This window comes from Filicampus tigris, chromosome 19 (genome assembly GCF_054856515.1).
Source record: "Filicampus tigris isolate MCC_2025a chromosome 19, RoL_Ftig_1.0, whole genome shotgun sequence".
Taxonomy (NCBI): Eukaryota; Metazoa; Chordata; class Actinopteri; order Syngnathiformes; family Syngnathidae; genus Filicampus; species Filicampus tigris.
Genome location: NC_141235.1, coordinates 5,530,237 through 5,551,067, shown reverse-complemented (window position 1 = coordinate 5,551,067; position 20,831 = coordinate 5,530,237). Strand labels below are relative to the sequence as shown.

At 44.1% G+C, this 20,831-nt stretch overlaps 2 protein-coding genes across 5 annotated transcripts in view; one reads left to right on the top strand and one right to left on the bottom strand.

Annotated features, from left to right (window-relative positions):
- The window catches only part of dusp3a (dual specificity phosphatase 3a), a 162,788-nt gene that overhangs the window by 118,742 nt on the left and 23,215 nt on the right, over positions 1-20,831 (top strand). The gene's annotated exons all lie outside the window — the stretch shown is intronic.
- usp54b (ubiquitin specific peptidase 54b) overlaps positions 1-20,831 on the bottom strand; it is a 38,173-nt gene that overhangs the window by 12,990 nt on the left and 4,352 nt on the right. For both annotated transcript variants that reach the window (XR_015082612.1, XM_086016977.1), the window contains exons 2-11: positions 15,024-15,503; positions 12,349-12,441; positions 8,709-8,843; positions 8,319-8,432; positions 8,163-8,245; positions 7,473-7,578; positions 5,232-5,378; positions 2,112-2,261; positions 1,661-1,841; positions 511-693 (exon numbers count right to left, since the gene is read on the bottom strand). Coding sequence is in view for 1 of the 2 variants with exons in the window: in XM_086016977.1 (XP_085873103.1) it covers positions 511-693; positions 1,661-1,841; positions 2,112-2,261; positions 5,232-5,378; positions 7,473-7,578; positions 8,163-8,245; positions 8,319-8,432; positions 8,709-8,843; positions 12,349-12,441; positions 15,024-15,179 (1,348 nt within the window). In the remaining variant the exon portion in view is untranslated. The remainder of the gene's footprint in view (positions 1-510; positions 694-1,660; positions 1,842-2,111; positions 2,262-5,231; positions 5,379-7,472; positions 7,579-8,162; positions 8,246-8,318; positions 8,433-8,708; positions 8,844-12,348; positions 12,442-15,023; positions 15,504-20,831) is intronic.

Genomic DNA, 20,831 nt, shown 5'->3' with positions numbered 1-20,831 from the left:
GATTGGGTTTCAATGTAGGTTTTCAATTTGGCCTTCTTTAAGGTTTCAAACAAGCGATTAGGTTTCAAGGTACTTTCAAATCAGGGTTTCAAGCCTCAGTTAGGGTCACAGAGTAAGGTTTCATGTCAGGGTGTAGGATTTCAAATCAAGGTTTCCAGCCTGGGGTAGAGTCTCAAAACAAGGGTCATGGTTTAAAATTAGGAGTTGCGTAGGTTTGAAAGTATGGTTTCAAGCCAGTGTTATGATTTAGAATTGTGTTTTCAAGCCTCTGTTGGGGTTTCAAGGTCAGGTGTGAAGACAGGGCTTCAAATTCAGATTTTAAACCATGGTTAGAGTTTCAAATTATTGTTTCAGATTAGGAATTCAAGACTAGCTAGCTAGGTTTATGGTTTCCAAGTAGGGTTCAAATCAGGATGCAGGGTTTCAAATTAAGGTTTCACACTAGGGTTGCGGTTTCAAACAAGGATTCCGTTTTTAATTTAGGGTCTTGAGCAAAGAATGAAAGAGTACCTCCTGTGTCGGCAGCGTGCGACGGCGTTCCAAGATCGTAGTTGCAGACCACGGTGGTCTGAGAGTCGCTGGACAGGTGGCTGCCCGTGGACTGGTGCAGCGGCCGGCTGCGGTACGCGCGGTGGCTGGAGCTGTCCGTCGATGAGTCCGTGCGGGTGTCGCTGGAAATGGACGGCTCCCGACCTAAAGAGAGACCTTTGCCGGTTAATCCCCGGCTCCCATATGTTTAGGAGAAATGATGCCGGGGGGGATTAGGAGGTTGAAGGTCGACCTCCGGATATTCGACGCACGTGTGTAATCCAGGGGTGGGCAAATGTTTGAGCTGAAGCGCTACATTTGTTTTTGGAAAAAAAAAAAAAAAAAAATGAAGTGTGAGATGATATGACAAACTGTTTATTTTAATAATTTAATAACCATCCATCCATTCATTGAGCTGGAGGCTATCCCAGGCGGTGTACACTCTATATTTTGCAGGAGAAAAAAAAGCTAGTAGATCATAAATCAGATTACAACAATAATGCAAACAAATCTGTGGTTTTATAACTTCAGCTTCATATTTCACGAAACATTCATTCATTCATTTTCAACATCCCTTGTCTTTCAGGGTCGCGGGAAGCTTAGAGCCCAACCTAGCTAACTATGTGTGTGTGTGTGTGTGTATAATATATACATATATATTTTTATATATATATATATTTAGAATACAACATTGGGAGTTGGGTATCACTGAACAAATCCCAGTACAAGACTCTGGAATGTAAATGCTTGGTGAGGCCAGATTAAAGAACGGAATGGGCCGTATGAGCCACACTTTGCCTACCCCTGGTGTACAGTGGACCCCCACCTACTCTCTGCATATTTTGGGCTTTTTCTGTTCTGCTCTAAATGCCACAAATGGCGCCCTGCCTAATAGTCGTCATTGTTGTCAAAGTTTGCTTTGGTACGTCTTGACTTTCTGAGATCTTTGTATGTCGGGGAGGAACTAAGTTTAGCAAAAGTTATGGGGAGTCTTTGCTGCATTTATGTAAAAGCTCTACTGAGTAGCATTTATTTTTAAGGTTGTAACATGAGTTTGGAAAGATATCATAGTGGTTTGGGAGGATAGTTTTGTAGTTTAAAGGCAACATTTTTGTGGGGGTGAGTCAGTCACCTGAGTCTTCGCTGTCGTAGCCGGCCTTGCTGCTGCAGTGCTGGATCTCCAGCGGCGGGTCGGCGCCGGCGCTCTCCTGCAGTATCACCGGCGTCCCACGGGGGTCGGCGTAGAGTAGCAGCAGCGGCTGATAATGGCCTTTGATACAGCGGGACACCACGTCCTTCCACTTAGGGCCGATCTGGAGACACATAGGAAACCCCCCCCAACCCGTAGACGCAAATATTTAAGGCGAGTAAACAAATCCACATTGAGAGAGACCACGTTCAATTTATCACCTGAAGCGGAAGGTCAGACACATCTGCAGTATTGCTATCACGTGAGCAAGGACATGTAGCTTCACTTACACTCACTGGCACATTCCTACATACCACTCACATCTAAACGACCTTAACACACAATCATATGTGGACGCAAAGACACGTAGGTGCACCCGCACAGCCGTATTCACCTCTTTGACGTGGGCATCGTCGAAGTACATCCATTTGCGTATCTTGGTCTGGAAGAAGAAGGTGGAGTAGTGCTTGCCGTAGTAGCACACCATACCCACCAAGTAGAGCTCTGCCTGGCGAGCCCGCTCCTCTGTCACACGGTAGAACAACTACAGCGAGGGAGGGAGAGAGGGAGGGAGGGACGGAGGGAGGTAGAGGGAGGGATGCGGGGAAGAGAGGGAGAGGTGTGCAGCGTGAGACAGATGAGTTCACGTGAATGCCAGCAGCATTTTTTTTTTTTTTTGGGTAGCTTTTCTTTGCACCCTTATGCCGTATGCGGTAATCCTGCGCACCAACCGTTTCCCATTGTTTGTAATACATTAATTTTCTTGGTTAAAATAATAAAGAAATAAATCATTATAGCAAGATGAGTTCTTACTAAATCCCAGTATTATTATGTATTACTTAGTTTTATGTTTATATTCATTATGTACAGCACATTACAGCTTTAGCATAGAGCATGGAAATATATATATATATATATATATATACATATATATATATATATATATATATATATATATATATATATATATATATATATATATATATACACGGTATAGAAAGTGGATGGCTAGATTGATAGATGGATGCTTTTAGTTGTAATGAATACAGCACATGGTTCAAGAATAATTGTGGTTAATATTGTTGTTGTATCTGTGTGAAAAAGGCCCAAAATACAGTTGGGCCTAGAGACAAAAGTATTCTCTTAATCATGGAATTACTCCATCAGAAGTTGGACTCTACAACTCGGTTCTTCTGGAATCTTTCCATGTTTTGACTATCGTATGAAAAGACTTCTCAATTGGGTTTGGTGCAGAGAAACACAAACACACATCAGTGACCTTCAACCTCAACCAAAATTCACATTTCTGTCAAAAGTCTTTCCAGAAGAGTGGAAGCTGTTATAGCAGCACCCCAGGTGTCCTGATTCATTTTCCCTTGAATATGTTTTATTAATATTTAGAATGAGCCAGATTCTACTTCTTTCTTTTGTCTGAAATACTGAAGCTATTCAGTCAAATAGCGTGTTAAGCGGCGCATTGTCTCATTTAAGAGGCACGACGCACGTAATTATCCAAATTGTCCTCTATTTATCGCAAATGGGCTAATCGTCTCGGAGACGAAGAAAAAAAAAAAAACGAAAGAAGCGGCGACAGGAAGTGGAGGCGCTGCGGCGGGGCATATGGATCCACTTCTTGTGATACAAAAGCACAAAAGGCATCACGCCTATGACAACAAGCTTCATCTCGGAGATGATGAATGACAGACAGCAGGCGGAGAAAAGCCGACATGATGGAAGGAGGAGTTGGCAGTGGTGGTGGTGATGGTGTTGGTGGAGGGGTGGGGGTGGGGGGTGCGGTGTGGAAGAACTTGACACGCTATAATGCTGACTCATGCATTATTCATGGGAATCACTTCAGAATGAGTGTGCCTGAGATGTTACAGCGGCATTGAAATGCACCGACATCGCTCGGTCATGACACTGCTTTGCAACACGTGTGCGGGGATGTGTGCGTGTGTGTAAGGGCCGCCCGAGGAAGTCCCTGAATCACGTGTCAGTGTCTCTGCTCCGTCAATCTATGTAATGGGATCCAATACCAAAACACAGCCTTTGCAAAGATAACGCTCAGTTTTTGCTTCCGTTTTGAGGGATACAGCTATTAAGGTCAGTAGAACACTACTCAGTGATGGTGATCAGTCTTAAGGTTGGGGAAAAACAGAAGTGCTTCCTTAGACGTGTCTTAATGTGACACAGGGAGCACCCCCTCAGTGACTTCTCAAAGTGGGCAAAACAAGCGCTCCCTCTGTCATGTCTTAAAGTGGGCAAAACAAACACCTTATCAGTCTTAATGTGGGAAAACAATCCCTCCTTCGGTCCCATGCCTAAAGATGGCGCTCGTTTAACGATGAGCCTTCAGGTGGGCCAAACAAGGGCTCCCTTGGTGATACGTCTTAAGATTGCAAAACAAGAATTCCCTCAGTGATGTCTCAAGGTGGGCAAGACAATCACTCTATCAAGTATGCAAAACAAGCGCGCCCTCTGTGGTATGTCTTAAGGTGAGAGCAAGCATTCACTCAGTGTTAAAAGTCTTAAGGTGGTCTAAACAAGCGTTGCCTTAGTGATATGACGTAAGGGTAAAACAATCACTTCCACGTTGGGCCAAAGAATAATTTCCTCAGTGATATGTTTTAAGCTGGGCAATACAATCATATGTCTGAAGGTGGCAAGTAAATGTATATGAAGGTGGACTAAACAAGCGCTCCCTCACTCATGTGCATCTATGAGGTGAACTCATTCACTGGCCTCAGTGAGAATTTTTTAAAGCACAACCTCCTAAAATGTGTCAAAATCCAACTGGACAGCGGGTGGGCAAAGGTGCCCCGTTGGCATGACAACCACAGCCCCTCCTCCTCCTGTGCCACGCTGTCCTCAGTCCACCAGGGTTTCATCAGCTCAGGCCGCTAACCGCCTCCCTGTCCTCAATGTCAAGGTTACTTCCTTTGTGGGAGCGCCGCCTCTGCCGTCAGGTCCTTCAGAGGTCAGAGGAACAACTTTTTCATATTCAGATAATACGAGTGGAGCATGAAAACCTGGTGTGGCCAGAAGAAAATAAAACAAATGTTCGCTCGGTAATATGCCTTAAAGTTGCACAAAAAAAGCCCGAGCAGCGTCTTCAGATAGGCATCAAAAATATTTCCTCAGTAATTTGACTTGGGGTAACAAAACAAACTCTGCAAAGTGATGTCTTCAGGTAGGCCAAAGTGTTGTGTTGCCCTCTGTGATATGTTTTAAGTTATTGAAAACGAGCACTCCCTCCATGGTTACAACATTTTTAAAAGTGGGCAAAACAAACATTCCCTCAGTGGTGTTTTAAGATGATCCAAACAAGTGCCCCCTCAGTCATAAAGTAGTAAAACAAGCGCTACGTCAGTAATATGTCTTAAGGTGAACAAAACAAGCCCTCCCTCAGTGGCATCTGTTTGCAGTGAGGTGGAGTAGGGGCAGTGACCCACCAGTTGCTTTGTAATGCACATTACTGCCACCTATAGGACCGGAGTGGAAGAACCTCACTTACATCTCCCAGGCGCAGGCAGGTACCCAGGCTGTGTATGACGTCCTCAGCCAGGTCAGAGTGGTCAGAGTCCCACACCAGACCGATGGAGACGATCTCCGGCGAGTTCATCAGCACACGGCGGATGCGCAACACCTCACCACAGTTACTCTGAAAAAAACAAAAAGACACTAAGAAAAGGAGAAAAGTATTGAAAGACCCTCCTCTTCTTCACTTCCTGTCTGTCCTTTTGGTCCTATTCTGTGATGTGTGCGGATGGCGGTGATGTTAATGATGATAATGATGGACGGATGCGGACGTCACAGGGACATATTTGTCCCTGGGGCTCTCTGCCGAGTTGAGGACTGCGTGTACTGGATGCTTCCTTTTGAGCCATGACCTACCACAGAGCTGGAGCGCGCGCACACACATGCAAACATGCACACACACAGAGTTGGCATCGCCGCCTCGGAAGCAGCCTGAGAACACCCCGGCGACCGGTTGGCTTTGCCAACACGAGCCTCCCACACACACATATGCGGCACACACTGGACTCTCTCTTTGAGGAAGTGTGGGGAGGGGGGTGGGCTGGGATGACGCTTTGCCAGGTTCTGCCTCTCCATTCTCAAGAGGACCTTTCCAGCGCGTTATATAATTGCACCGGCGGTCAGATGAAAGTGCGGGTTTGCAGAATACTGATCATGGAAACTCCTCGCAACTCATTAGACGCCGCGGCGAGGAGATAATCCACATTTAATCAATCGGCACGCGAAGGAGCACTAATGATGATTTATTATCCTCCATGCATTCGATATGTAACTACAGAGCACGTCAAATATACACCAAACTAATACAGTTGGGTGCACAAAACCTATATACCTGCACAATAGCGTGTAACCCAGGACAACAATTAGGCCTTGACAAAGATAATAATCCTCAATTTTTGCAGAGCGGCTAAAAAAAAGAAAAAAAAAAAGCACTCCTTCCCTCATTGAAGTGGGCCAAACAAGCGCTCTCTCAGTGGTATGTCTTAAGGTGAGCTGAACAAGCACTCCCTCAGTGATAGTTTTCAAGGTGAGCCAAACAAGCGCTTGCCTCAATGATGACTTAAGGTGGGCAAAACGAGCCTCAGCAAAGTCTGTCGGTGGGCATAACAATCACTCCCTGAGTGGGAAAAACCATCATTATTATAGTGTTAGCATAACAAGCCCTGTGATGTATTCAGGTGGGCAAAACAATCACCCTGTCAGTGATACGTCTTTAGTTATGCGAAACAAGCACTCCTTAAGGGATATGTCTTGACCCAAAAAAAAAAAAAAACTCCCTCAGTGATGACGTAATATGGCAGTGCACCACCAGTCATACTGTACGTCCTAACTTGAGGAGGGCAAAACGAGCCTCACTGGTGTCTTCATTTGGGCAAAACAATACACTCCATCAGTGATATGTCTTAAAGTGGGCAAAAACAAACATTCACTCAGTCATTTCACAAGGCGTGGCAAACAAGCTCAGTGATATCTCAAGATGGCAGTCCAACATTTATTCTTTAAAGCTAGCACTAAAATTGTCAATCAAAAGTGTGCCTTATTAATACAAGTATTTTTTTAGATGTGTGTGACAGGTTGCAGAAGCTCATGCTGGAGGCAGGAGGGATAGGGGAGATGGGGTTCCAGAGCTTTAAAAAAAGGCCCACAGAGGAGCCTCTTTGTGGGGACACTTTTTGGCAGCGAGGATCTGCCGTGTGAAGCCAAGCTGGATCCATTCACTCGCCCAATGTGGCAGCACAACACACACCATCCTCATGGAGTCCCTTTTTCCTTCTATTCCAAATTCTCTGCTAAGTTGGACAACAATACCTGAATGTTCTCGTTCCAAATTGTCTCCAAACACAATTTTTATTTTCTGTTAATATATGCAAAGTATTGCAGCGCGTCATCATGCTGCAACAAGCTGAATACAGACTCGCTTTAACGCTCCACCGGCGGGTCGATGACAAGTCCGGAAAAAATGCTTACGGTGACGAAAGCGGCGGAGAAATGTGGAGAACATGCAAATGAGCTGTTGATTATGTAAGCAACGCAAACACAATAAAACCATCTGCGATTATGTTATATAATCCTGACATTATTATATCATCGTCTTTATTATTAAGCACTTGCGCGGATAAGATAGATGACTCCACGCATATTGTCTTTTCTGTCGTTTAAAATGTCGTGTAATTGCTGGTGAATGTGTGCGCGAGTGCGTGCGTGTGTGTGGTCTCACAGGGCAATTGCGCAGGTCTCCCATGTTGCTGGCATTGCGAAGAAGTTCCCCAAACATGTCCGGTGTGGCCTTCTCCCGGCACTCCAGCATCCTCACCGCTTGGTTACTACAGCAACAAACACAACATTCGGCAGTCCGTCATTTTTTGTGACGAACTGAATTGGAATCAGCAATCCGACAGTCTGTCAGTCAGTCATCAGTTAGGCCGTCAGGAGTCCATTGGTCTGTCAGTCAGTCCCCCCCCCAAAAAAACGTCAGAAAACGGGCATCCGCCATTGGCGGACTGATGGACAGTTAGCGACAATTACACTAAAAACCTTCCGTCATTTTTCAGTCCGTCATTTCTAAAAGGTGTCCCGTCAATCGTCAAGTGTATGATATGCTACGTATGTGCTATAATCGTTAAATATAAATGTAGCCTCACGTTAGCGTTTCGAGGGGTATCTAATGAAGTGGCCAGCGCCCCCGACCACTCACTGGCCATCTTTCCAAACCACTTCTCCACATATGGATTTATGTTGCCCAAGACTCTCACCCCCCTCTCTGGGGTCTCCTGAATCCAAATGCTGATTGATGACTTCCGTATTTCATTGACTTCCTGTGTGTTTTTGAGTGGGTGTGTGTGTGTGTGTGTGTGTGTGCCATTCGTATGGTGTGTGTTCTACTGTGCTTGCGTGTGTGTATTCTTACCATAGGGAAGTGGTAGAGATGTAATGAACCATCTGAATGAAGGGCAGCGGGTCCGACGTGGCGCCGCAGCTGTTACACACACACTGCGAGCGCAAACACAGACACTCAGCTACATTACGCTTCCTTGTTATGGTGTTTGTGTGCGTGCGCACGTGCCTGCTCAAATAGGGTCATGGCAAACTTCTGGTGCGGGATGCAGTGTTTGGCCGTGCATATGTCTTCTCGGCTCTCTGCGCTGATGTGGAAGTGAATCCGCATCAGAAGGTTTTCCTGACAAGACCAGAAAAAAAAAAATACCATGTTTGTTTGCGTTTGTAACAAGCTGACCATGTTTTATTTTGTGATGAAAATGCTATCTTTTGCTTTATAATGCCATCATTTCAAAGAATGAGATTCATGACTTTAAAAAAAAAAAGTTATTTTCTGGTGATTGTATTTTTTTAATTTTTTGGTAAGAAATCCCATTAAACCGGCACCACATCACAATTGCGAGTGCAATTGAACTTTGCCACAAGCTTTAGGCGCGCGCTGGCGCCCGTGACTCACAAAGCACTCCGCGGCGTCGTCCATGATGCCCAGCTGGAAGCGTTGCTCGTCCTGGAAGGTCTTGGCCAGGGCGCTTCGCAGCGCGTCAGAGGGCAACACACGCTCGCTGCTGAACTGGAATTGGGCAAAGATGCTCTGCGAACATAGAGGCGGGACTTTAAATCAGATGGTGTCAAGAAAATATCCTGTTGTGATTTTGGGTTTGAATCTTGCTACAAGTTTTTTACCGCGCTTTTACTCGATTGATATGATTTTGGGTTTGATTTACCTTCAAACATTTTATTTGCTTTATCAATCTAGGCGGTACAAAAATGTTTACAGGACAAAATGTCCAAGGTAGCTTCGATAAAAAAAATACGTACTTAAGAAGTACGTTTTGGACTACTAACCTATGTCTCAAAAATATTCACCTATTTTTTTTGAAAGTATACTAGAGCCAAAATGGGCAAAATCAGTGGAAGTAATGTGATGTATTATATGTGTTCCTTCTAAGCACTCACATGGGTATGATAAAACAGCAGGTGACATGCATACATACATGCATGTATGTATGCTGTGCACTTGGAAGCATCCTCTGCTCAGTGTCCTGCCTGGCGAAGCTTGAAACCGAAGCGGGGGAACAACCCGTCAAAGTGCCGAGCAACAAATGAAGAGACGACGGAGGCGGCCGGGCTTCCATAGCAGACGCCATCAATAATACATGCGCGCTTTTCTCCCGACAAAAACAGACCGCAGAGTGCTTTGTAGCGGCAAAATAGAAAAGCAAAAGCAAACTGTTGCAGGGCGAAATGTATGTTTTGAAGCCAGACACACAAAAATAAACAGACACACAAAAATAAACACTGCTGTGCAACAGACTTTACCTGACCCCAAATGGTGGCGGTAGCTACAAACGTAAAAGCGGTGAAGTTCATCGCAAGGTCTAAAATGGACGCCTTCAACAAATCTTCTTAAAACAAGACCTATTATGCTTTTTTTTCCACACAATTTAAAAGAGTTTCCAGTTGTCTTTAACACATCTGTGCTTTCGTCAAAATACCGTTTGATCTGATTCGGTCCGTGTTGTTCCACTCCTGCCCTGGTGATAATAAATATTACATTCTAATATCTGTTACTTTGAGTGTGAGTTTTTAAAGAGGAAATCAACCCAAATATGAGTTAAGCAGCAAAATCCACCCGTTTTTAAGCCATCTCACGGGGCGGCCATTTTTTGTGGACAGACAAAATGGGCGCCCCCAGAGATGGCTAAAAACGAGTGGGTTAACTCTTAATCCACAAACGTAATATTTATCAGAATGCCTTGTTTCAACTAGTGGGCTTGCATAGAACATATTCTTGAAAAATATGTTTGGTTTGATTTCCCCCTTTAAGTAAATTAGTATATTGCATGAGTTAAAATGATCAAATTCATTTTTGGGACCGTGACATGGCCTTTAATTTTAAGTTAGATTAGAGAGTCTAGTCAATAACATGACTTGGTGTCCATTTCTGTCTTGAAATTGCCCTGACTTCCCATATGATTGATTGATTAGTGATTAGCGCACTTCTACAAAGTACTTTATGAGTTTCTCATCTCAGACGTCACCTTTGACATTTGGGAGGTAGCAGAGCAAGATGGCGTCGGTCATACAAGACAACGTTATAAAACAGCTGAGGGGGCTGGCATTGGGAAAGGTAATGTAGTCGTGCTGAAAGTGTGCGTACGCGTGAGTGTGCGTGTGCATTTGTGTGTGTGTGTGTGTGTGATATGACTGCAGCAATGCGCCAAGGAGAATGGAGGGGGAATATACCCTACAGAGAGAGAGGGGGGGATGGAGGGTGGTTGGAGAGGAGGGGAACAAGGAAGGGATGGGGTGGAGTGAGTGAGTGAGCGTGCAAACGTGTGAGTGTGTGCGTGCGTGCATGTGCATGTGCACGTGGCAGTCTAATTGCAAAGTTTGCAGCCATCTACACCAACTCCCACATTCATTCATCTTTCTCCTTCACTCCCCTCCTCTTCCTTCTTCTCCCGTCCCATTCTTCTTCTCTGGTGGAGAGAGATGAAGTGTTGCAGCAATTTCCAGTGGCCAGAGCCACAGGATGCTATCGTAGCCTTTTTGGCTAGCATTGGCATGACTTTGATGTTTCAAATTTGCATTGGCAGTTTCTGAAAACATGCACCGACATGTAGGTGTGATCCAAAAACATTAATAGAAATTAAATATTTAGGAATAAAAAGTATAGAACAGCACAGCGGTATCTTGATTTTTTTTGTGTTGCAAGCGAGCTTAAGATACACCACCGCTCGCTAACTTGCTATATATGTATATGTACTATGTACGTGGTTATGTCAAACCCAAGTTCAATCAGCATTCGATCCCTTCACATTGGGCAGGAATGTAAATTCCTGTAAATGTAAAAACTCCTTGTTTTATGAAATCACATCAGAGTTTATTTTTAATGTGTTTATGGATGGTCATGATATATTCTCGTTATAGTTTCTTATAACTTTTAGGATATTACATGGTAGTCTCTCACTCAATGATTCATTTTATTGATATTCCTGCCTTGGTAGAGGTGTGCGCTCATTTGAAATTCCTCATAAATCATCCATTATGAAAATTCAAAACAAAATGAATAGAAACAAATCGGCGGTAATTATTTAAAAATGAAAACAGAGACATATTTGTCTTTAAATTGAAGTTCACTTTCTTGACGCACGCACGCCCACAAGACACTCAGTGCGCGCGCCTGCAGCAGCAAATCAAAGTGCATGAGCATGGACTGATTTGTGTGTAGGCGATTGTGTGGGTGTGTGTGTGTGTGTGTGTGTGCGTGCTTGTGCGTGGGTTCTGCTTAGCTCGGCGCTTTCAGTCAGGCCAATTAATTACAGTGGAGTGCTGTGGAGACCCAACAGTGTGTTGCTGCCGCACTACAGCACATTAGTCACGGTGCTACGCCTTCACTCGGGCCACATGTTGGTCACCATCGGTGCAACAAATGTGTTGTGTTAAATTTTTGGGCTGTTATGTTAGCAATAATACCATGTTTAGCTCTGGAATACCTAAATAATTTAGCCTCTTTAATCTCTATGCATTGTGAGGGAGAAGCCAATGTTGTGTTCTGCGAGTGTGGCTTTAAAACTTTTTTTTAAATTATATTAATTATACTGTTTATTATAAAAAAAAAAAAAAAATGTTTTACTTAAGTAGCATATATATATTTTTTTGTATATTTGTTTTCATTATCATTACTGATATAACATCTATCAATTCTCTAATCACTGTGCTGCCCTAATCTATCAGTGTAAAATAATTATGACATTTAATCCTAACTTGATTGGCTGCCATAAACCACCCTGATGTCTAAAAAATGTTTTACTCATATAGCACTTCCATGTCATCCTATTTCATAATTCAAAACGTTTTCCATTCATTTTCATCGACTCTCTACCCAAACAAATCCTATTTTAGCTATGAAACTGTATTAACATGTTCGAGTAACAGGAAAAAGCAACAGGGTTTACCAGAAGAAGCAAACTAATTGCCGCCGTCAGTGGACATCCTCATCACTCACAGAGAAAGCCACTGTCACAGTGGTTTTAAATGCATTATGGGTCGAAAAAAAAAAGGCTGATGTGTTGTTGTTGGTTTTTTTTTACCTTGAGTGCGCAGAAGATGCATGAGTCCTCCATGCATTTGTGCGTGGTCAGCTGGCGAAAGCTCCTGCGGAAAATGTCCAGATGCCACAAAACCTAAAGAACAAAACCAAGTAAAAGTAGTTCAAGTTAAAAACAGCAAAAACACTCCACAGAAATAAAAGATTGGCTTTATTTGATATTTTACTCATCTATGTCTTATGTTGCTCATGATTTAGCTTGTTTAACACAAATGTATCAGCGTCGAAGTTGGTTGACAAGAAAAAAGTTATCATTTACTTTATTTCACTGAATCAATATTTTTGTTTTGCTTGTACAGTATTAAAGTGAATTAGGGATGTCCCGATCACATTTTTTTTTTTTTTTTTTTGACCACTCAAGTCCAAGTTTGAGTATCTGTCCATATAAAGTCCCGATCCGATACCGCGGCAAAGCATTAAGAAGAAAAAAAGAATATAAGCTATATGTATTACAAAATATAAATAATTGAGGGTTATATCATACGATAGATGTTTTTTTGTCACATTACACATTACAATACAGTATATTTCGGCATTTGAAAATCAGGAAAATCGGCCCCAATTTCTGATCATGTGATCAAATTGGTACAACCCTAAAATAAATGCCATATTTTACTGGGGTCGTTATGTGAGGGACCAGTTGACGGGATGATATTAATTTCACTGTCTTTTTCCTTTTTTTTAATTGTTGAAATTATGACTGAAATTTAGAAAAAAAAATGTTCCTGACACCAGTTTTACCAATTTAAACAAAGTTCAATCACCATCTCTATCAGAAAATGTTTCACACAAAAACTCAAGGACCCACACCTGAAATTTAACAATAACTCAGTGAAATTTCAGGGCTCATACCTCAAAGACCAACTAGGGAATTTGCCCAAATAAACTCCAGTCGGAAGCAGGTATCAGAGACAGATGGGCCATGCCACATTGCGACATGTTTGTTGCATACACCAGCTAATGTGGCCAGACCGTCAAAACGTGACGATCCTTTCGAGGATCCAGGAACCTATTTTATTTTCCTCCTCTCTTCTTTAAAAACAAAAACAAAATAAGTTTGAGATACATGCGCTTCTTTGAACAATAATCAAATGCAAACATCATCTAAAAACATTTGCTAGTGTGGCTTGATGCTGGCACACAGTTTCCGTGGAAACACGACGTCGCCTGTCCAGGTGCGTTTCGCTGTTGTCAAAAAATAGCAAGCGAGGGAGCCAGCGAGAGGCGGAGCTACTCGAGGGGATCATTTGTTCCGACAAGCGGCGGCCATTATCAGCGCAATTTGTGGCAAAAAAAAAAAAATCACAATGAGATCAGATAACGGATAGAGCACAACAAACCCGATTCACCAGTGGACATTTTTAATTTGCAAAAACGAAATAAATACATTGAGTGACATCGAGATATCAAGCAGTTGCGGACTGGCTGTGAGCTGAATGGGCAATCAACCCTCCGCCTCAGAGCTCTCTTTCTTCCCCTCCTCCTTCAACAGTTCATCATCAGCTCCTCTGCTCTCTCCAACTTCCACTAAGCTTCTGCTGCAGCTTATCGCTGCATCCTCCATCTCCTCATCTGGAGCGTGGAGGTGTGTGCGCGTGCCAGCTGGACGTCTTGAGAGGCAAGCGCGCGCGTGCGCGCCCGCTGAGTAAGCACCCCCGCAAACAAACACACAGTCACTTGAATGGTGCCAAAAGCAAAGCAGAACATGCAAACACTCATTAATACGGAGCTTATCTCGCTGTCACGTTTAATTATCAGTTAACCGCCATGTGTGTGTGTTAGTGGGAGTGTTCAGGCTTGCTACGAAGTACGTAAGGTGAAAGTTGTCGTATATAGGATGCCCACCTGGGGGACTGTCACGCCTTCCCTGCTCGATTTTTGGCAGTAGGGCCATACAAAGTAAGCTATCGTTGTGCCGCAAGGTTCCTGAATCAGCAATGCAAAGTCCTTAAAGGTATGCTTGGAGGAGTTTGGTGTGGATGAACTTCCAACTTCAACCCAAACATATTGTTTTTCAAGAAATTGTTCTATGCAAGCCCACTAGTTGAAACAAGGCATTCTGATAAATATTGCGTTTGTGGGATGAGTTAATCCACTCGTTTTTCACAATGTTGATCAACAGTGTTCAAAAAAGTCGGAAAGCGATGAATATCGATGTATATCAATACGCAACATTTTATTTCTATTACTCTCTGCAAACGTTCACTTCTGCAACATTCCAAGACAATCACAATATCCCATCACTTAGTGAGCTATTTTTATAACAACCCTGCAGCTACTCATGTGATCCTTGGGGGAAACCTGGTGCGTGTGGGCACCATATTTGTGGTTTCCGATTTTAGGAGTTAGGTCGATTTCATCACCAAGAAAGAATGCACACTGTGTGATGCTAAGCTAGTCAAAACCATTACATTATCCTAAAAAACAAACATTGGATTAGGGTTAGGTTTTGGCGTTCAGGATTCAGGGTTTAGGGTTCTGGATAAGTAACGCAAGAATGATCTTGTGTTTGCTAAGTCAGTCAAAAGCATTATCCATTACCACGTTGTAATAGAAAACAAAGATTGGGGTAGGACTCCTGGGTTAGGAATTAGGTAGCGTGAAAGGTTATATTTAGGGATTGTGGGTTTACGGTTTCTGAGTCACTGCGTCACTGACCTGCAGAGCGCTGTTCAGGAAGCAGCTGTTCTGTCCCGGCTCATTGCTCAGGCCTTTGCTGGGCGCGATGGAGGTCATGGTTCTCGGGGTCGCCAGCCCCTGCACCCCGCTAACGGCTCCGCCGCCGGACGCAAAGTAGTTCCTCTTCCACGACATCCCTACCCGGACGCCCCCGCTCCCTCGGAGGCTTCTATGTCACTCCCATGAGAGTGACAGAAGGCGAATGGGAGAAAAGAGGAGGGTGGCGGTGGATGGAGGCGGTGGATGGAGGCGACGCGGTGTGTCTTGAACGGGGATTTGGCCCCCATACAAGCTGGCCCCTCTCCAGTCGCGCTTTACTTCTTCAGAATCCGCCTGCTCGCTGCCAGAGCCGCCGCTGGCATCTGTTTATCACTCGTCCTTTGGCAAGTGCTCCTCTGGCCGATCCTGTCAGATGAATGTTGTTTGGGCCGTCCAGACGCTCCCATGTCCTTTCATGCCCTGCGAGACACAAAGAAGACCCAGCTGTCAGGCCACATGGGTCAAACGCTGTCTACTTTGTGCAGGTAAACAACAACAGACACTCCTGAATTCCCGCAGGAGAGCGTTGATTTGAAAGGTGCACGGATAAATAAAAAGGCACTCGCCGGGACAAATCGCCACAAGTTGAGGTTCGAAATGGTCTTCTTATATCCAAGACGACTGTAATCACCACTAATTAGATGGGCTGGTCATCAAGTACTGTAATCGATGTACTCTAATTGATAGCTAAGAATTCTGTCTGTCGCGTTCGATTCATTGTTGATTCATTGTCTCTTCAAGCATTGCAGACTTAAACTGAATGCACTACAGGGCTGCAGTTGATTAACTTTCAACTACTTTGTTGTCTAAAGAAGGGCAACGCAATGCGACGTCTGAGCAGCCACCTATGCCAATATTATTCTTATCAGTACGCCACTGGCAGAGAAACAGGAATTTGTCATATTTGGACATCACATTCCTTTAAAGATAATCTTTTCAAAATTTGACGGTTCATTTTCCCCATTGACGGCATAGTACAATTTCAAAATTTTCATTAGGAAAAAAAGAATATACATTTTAGGTATCCAAACGCATGACTGCCCAAAACTCCCATAGTAGCGCCCTTGTAAAGTTGCAAAAAATGATACAAGCTGCACTAATCAACATTAGAATTAGTGGACACATCATGACAGGAAAGGGGAAAAAAAAGGAAAAAATCAGGATATGACGATTTTTCCAAATACTCAAATAATTTGATTACTCCCATGAGATGTTGGGATGGAGGCAAGAGAGGAGGAAACAGTCTGTAAAAGACAGACTAGGTCCAAAGTTTGGGATCATTACGCTCTTGTGCAGGTGCAAAGTGCTCCAATCGCCAACACACAAGGTAACATCGATATTAGCTAGCTCGATATAGCCGACTGTCGCTAGTTAGAATGTATTGTAATGCCACTGCAAGTGGTCAAGGATAGACACAGCCACATGTGCACTTTCAATCGCTTTATTGAACATACAATATAAAAACAAAAACGTATGAAGAACATTGATTCATTGAGCTGCCGATGGCCATCGCTCACACGACTCAACTCGACACGCATAATGGCCAACGGGTAATCCAGTTAATACCCAGCCAAATTTGCACTCTCATTCGCTGATGCCCATGTGACTCGCCAGGCCAGGCCCTACCTTTTAAAGCCATACACACTCAAAGTCACAGATAGTAGAAAAAATTACACCTGCACCTCACATTATTGTCTTTAATAATGCAGAATACATTTTTTGTTGATTATTGAACAGGAGGTCGGCCATTTTAGATGAATTCAAGGGCTTGTGCTTTGATTAACTCCTACAATGGAATTTTCCTAAATAAGCCCCAAATGGAATCAGGTATCCCTGACGGGTTGTTAGTCAAGGTTAATGGGTCATCTAGCCACCCTATCAACTGCATCCAATAGTCAGACTCTGTCCTGCGAAATGACAACCTTACTGGCAATTATCAACTCAAAACAGCAACTAAAACATTGTGTCCATTATGCAGCCTTGACAGAACTTTTGTTTATTACAAGAGTGACATCAGGATTCTTGTCATGGTTGTGTTGCTCTGCCGTGGTGAGGTCTGAAGTGGACCGATCTGTTTAATGGCCACTTTTGGCAGCCAGTGACGTTTTCATTAGTCATTTCGCTCCGCACAGTTGACAGTACGAAGAGAAAAGAGCTTTCTTGGTAGATTTTGGGATCCGATGAATATTTGCATCGATAATGGGACACCGAAATCCAAATCTATTCATAATCACCATTTAATGACAAATATGGAGCTTCTGCCAGTGACTGTGTGTGTACAGTAAGTACACACAATTGCATAACGCCGTGGGGCAGCAAGCTAGCAGAGCCGCAGTGCCTTTCGCCACTTTTGGCAAAGTTCCCTTCCGTCGTCTCTGTTGCCAGGTTGTGTTGCGGCCACAGCACCCTACTTTTCTTTGGAGGTGGGCCAGAGGGCCTTATGTAGCTATCTATCTATCCATCCATCCATCCATCCACCCACCCATCCATCATCCCACCCGACCCCATCCATCCAACCCGACCCCACCCATCCTTCCATCCATCCATTCACCCATCCACCCACCCATCCTTCCATCCATCCCACCTGACCCCATCCATCCATCCATCCAACCCGACCCCATCCATCTTTCCATCCATCCAACTCGACCCCACCCATCCTTCCATCCATCATCCATCCTACCCGACCCCATCCATCCATCCATCCAACCCGACTCCATCCATCCATCCAACCCGACCCCACCCATCCTTCCATCCACCCATCCAATCCATCCATCCATCCATCCAACCCGACTCCATCCATCCATCCAACCCGACCCCATCCATCTTTCCATCCATCCAACTCGACCCCACCCATCCTTCCATCCATCATCCATCCTACCCGACCCCATCATCCATCCATCCATCCAACCCGACTCCATCCATCCATCCACCCATCCAATCCATCCATCCATCCATCCAACCCGACTCCATCCATCCAACTCGACTCCATCCATCCATCCAACCCGACCCCATCCATCCATCCATCCATCCATCCATCCACCCATCCGCCCCTGTCCATGAATACCCAATATCCAACTTGCCAAAGCGATTTAGGGAGGGATTTGGCAGCCGTGGCTCTGTTTGCCATTTTCCCTCTCCCGAACAGAATCACTAACTTCTGGTTCAGCATATAGTAAATGTGTGTGCGTGTGTGTGTATGTGTGTGTGTGGGTGTGTGTGTGTGCATGTCCCGCCGAGTAGGTGTGGAGAGTGCGATCACACATCCTCTTTTTGACTGCACCCTACAGTCTCGCACAACCAAGATCACACAAGCGCAGTTATATATGGCCCTTGTCTGTGTGCGTGCGAGCAAGCGTGCATGTGTGTGCGTGAGCACGTGTGTCTCGCCGAGTGGGTGTGGAGAGTGCAATCACACATCCTTTCTGACTGCACCCTACAGCCTCGCACAACCGAGATCTGTTATGTGTGATGGCCCGTGCGCGCTCGTGTGCGCACGGCCATGTATTCCCGTATCTTCGGCTCGTTACCATGGAAATAGGCCAAGCAGCAGGCACGCGGGAGGAAAAGCCGAACCATGTGATATTAACTCACACACACGCAAAGAGACACACACACACATACAGACACATGGGGCCGGCGAGTGATGATGATGTGTATTGATGCTGGAGAGTTCCTGGAAGCCACAGTGAGTCAAGGCACAAGTCAATCAAATTCCCTGACCATGCTCTGGCGGCCATTCGGAAACCAGAGGAGAGGTGGCAAATTTATCCCATGAGGCGTTCAGGATCATCTTTTGTCGCTATTAAGCCAGACGGAATTCACAGAGTCCACGTCCAAGACGTTTTTTTGCACAGCTCGCTCCTCTTGAAAATAATAATTTTTTTTTATTTTAACCTGGGAAGATCCATGTCCAAAATGTATCATATCTTGGAAAAAAGAAATGCATTAGTGCATTTTTATTGTATTCATTTGGAAATGAAAGTGGCAAGACTGTTGTCCTATGAAATACACTGCTAAACGAATATAAAAGTCGTTACGTGTTTAAAGCATAATTTAAGCATCATAACCCTGACAAAAAGAAGCTATTCGTTAGCCCGTCTATGGCATTTCCATTACAGTATATGTTTGCATTAAGATTAAGGGATTTAAAGACAAAGTTATGTAGTTTTCAATGCACAATGTGTAATACTCATAGTTTGATGTTTAGTTTGATCATAACTTTTTTTTTTCGACTCTTGTCATTTTTTTTTTTTTTTTTACCACTTTCTTGTGTCACTTAATTCAACAAATTCACTTCAACTCAAAATGTGAACGGTATGAACAATTTTCCTCACGATGCAAAAAGATTGAAGTGTAAACCGGGTGATTAAACACCACACGGGCTCATGATGACGCTCACGCTGGCCGCGCAGAGTAATCAGCACGGCCAGCGTGAGTCACGCCGCAGAGTCGTGACGTCGCCTTGGGATGTCAGAATAATCCCGGACGCTTTGTCAGGGCGACAGCCGATGATTACTCGCCGATCGATAGGAGCTGGCGAGGGCACGGCTTGGAGCGCTGAGGAAAGACATCTGTTTCTGCTAAACTGTCACAAGTGCTGCTAGCACGAACTCAGGCGTACGTGTGCTGAAAATGTGGCAATATTGACAAGGTACACTTGTGCTATCGAATGGCGTTCGATATGCAGTCAAAGCTGTATTAAACAGTGCACACAAGTGAGGATGGACATTATAATCGATTAGTTGATTCATGGATTATCAAGACCACATAAAATCCAATTTGATGTAAATTGGTATGAAAATTATCCATTATTATACTGTACCATACAGTCCATCAAAGAAATGTATTCTTAAAGGGGGGGAATTCAACCCAAACATATTTTTTTCAAGAATATGTTCCCATCAGGCCCACTAGTTGAAACACGGCATTCTGATTACTATTGCGTTTGTGCAATATGAGTTAAGCAGCAAAATCCACCTGTTTTTAGCCATCTCAGGGGGCGGCCATTTTGTCATTTCTGTCGACTGAAAATGACATCACAACTACCCAGGGCTCAGGGAACGACCAATCACGGCTCATCTTCAGAAAACAGGTCAGCCGCGATTGGTCGTTGTGATGTCATTTTGAGTCGACAGAAGTGACAAAATGGCCGCCCCCTGAGATGGCTAAAAACAGGTGGATTTTGCTGCTTAACTCATATTGCACAAACGCAAAATTCATCAGAATGCCTTTTTTCAACTAGTTGGCTTGCATAGAACATATTCTTGAAAAAAATATGATTTGTGTTGATTTCCCCTTAAAAAAATCCAAAATGACACTTTGACACTGGTGGTAAATGTGTCAAGAGGATGCAGAGAAAGATCCAGATTGCTGTTAACAGTGGTGGAAGTTTTGGGATCATAGTTTGAGGCTTTATTCAGAGTTTAGACTATTAATGTAGGGTTCACTGGATCACTGGAACTTTTTTTCTGGCTAAACATGCATTAGGACATGTTGACCCATGTCAATTTTTTTTTGTAAACACAGCAGGAGGGTTTTGGTCCTCATGTGTATCAATAGCATCTGACTTCTGCCATTGTTTTGAATGTTTGTGTCAGCGTGTCAGTGTACCAGTGTCGCCGAGGACAATGGCTCTCTGACACGCATACACGCGCGCGCACGCACACACACACACACACGCATACACTCACTTGAAAGAAAAAGATCAACCTGAATAGACTCTTGAACTTTTCTTCAACAAGCTCTCCT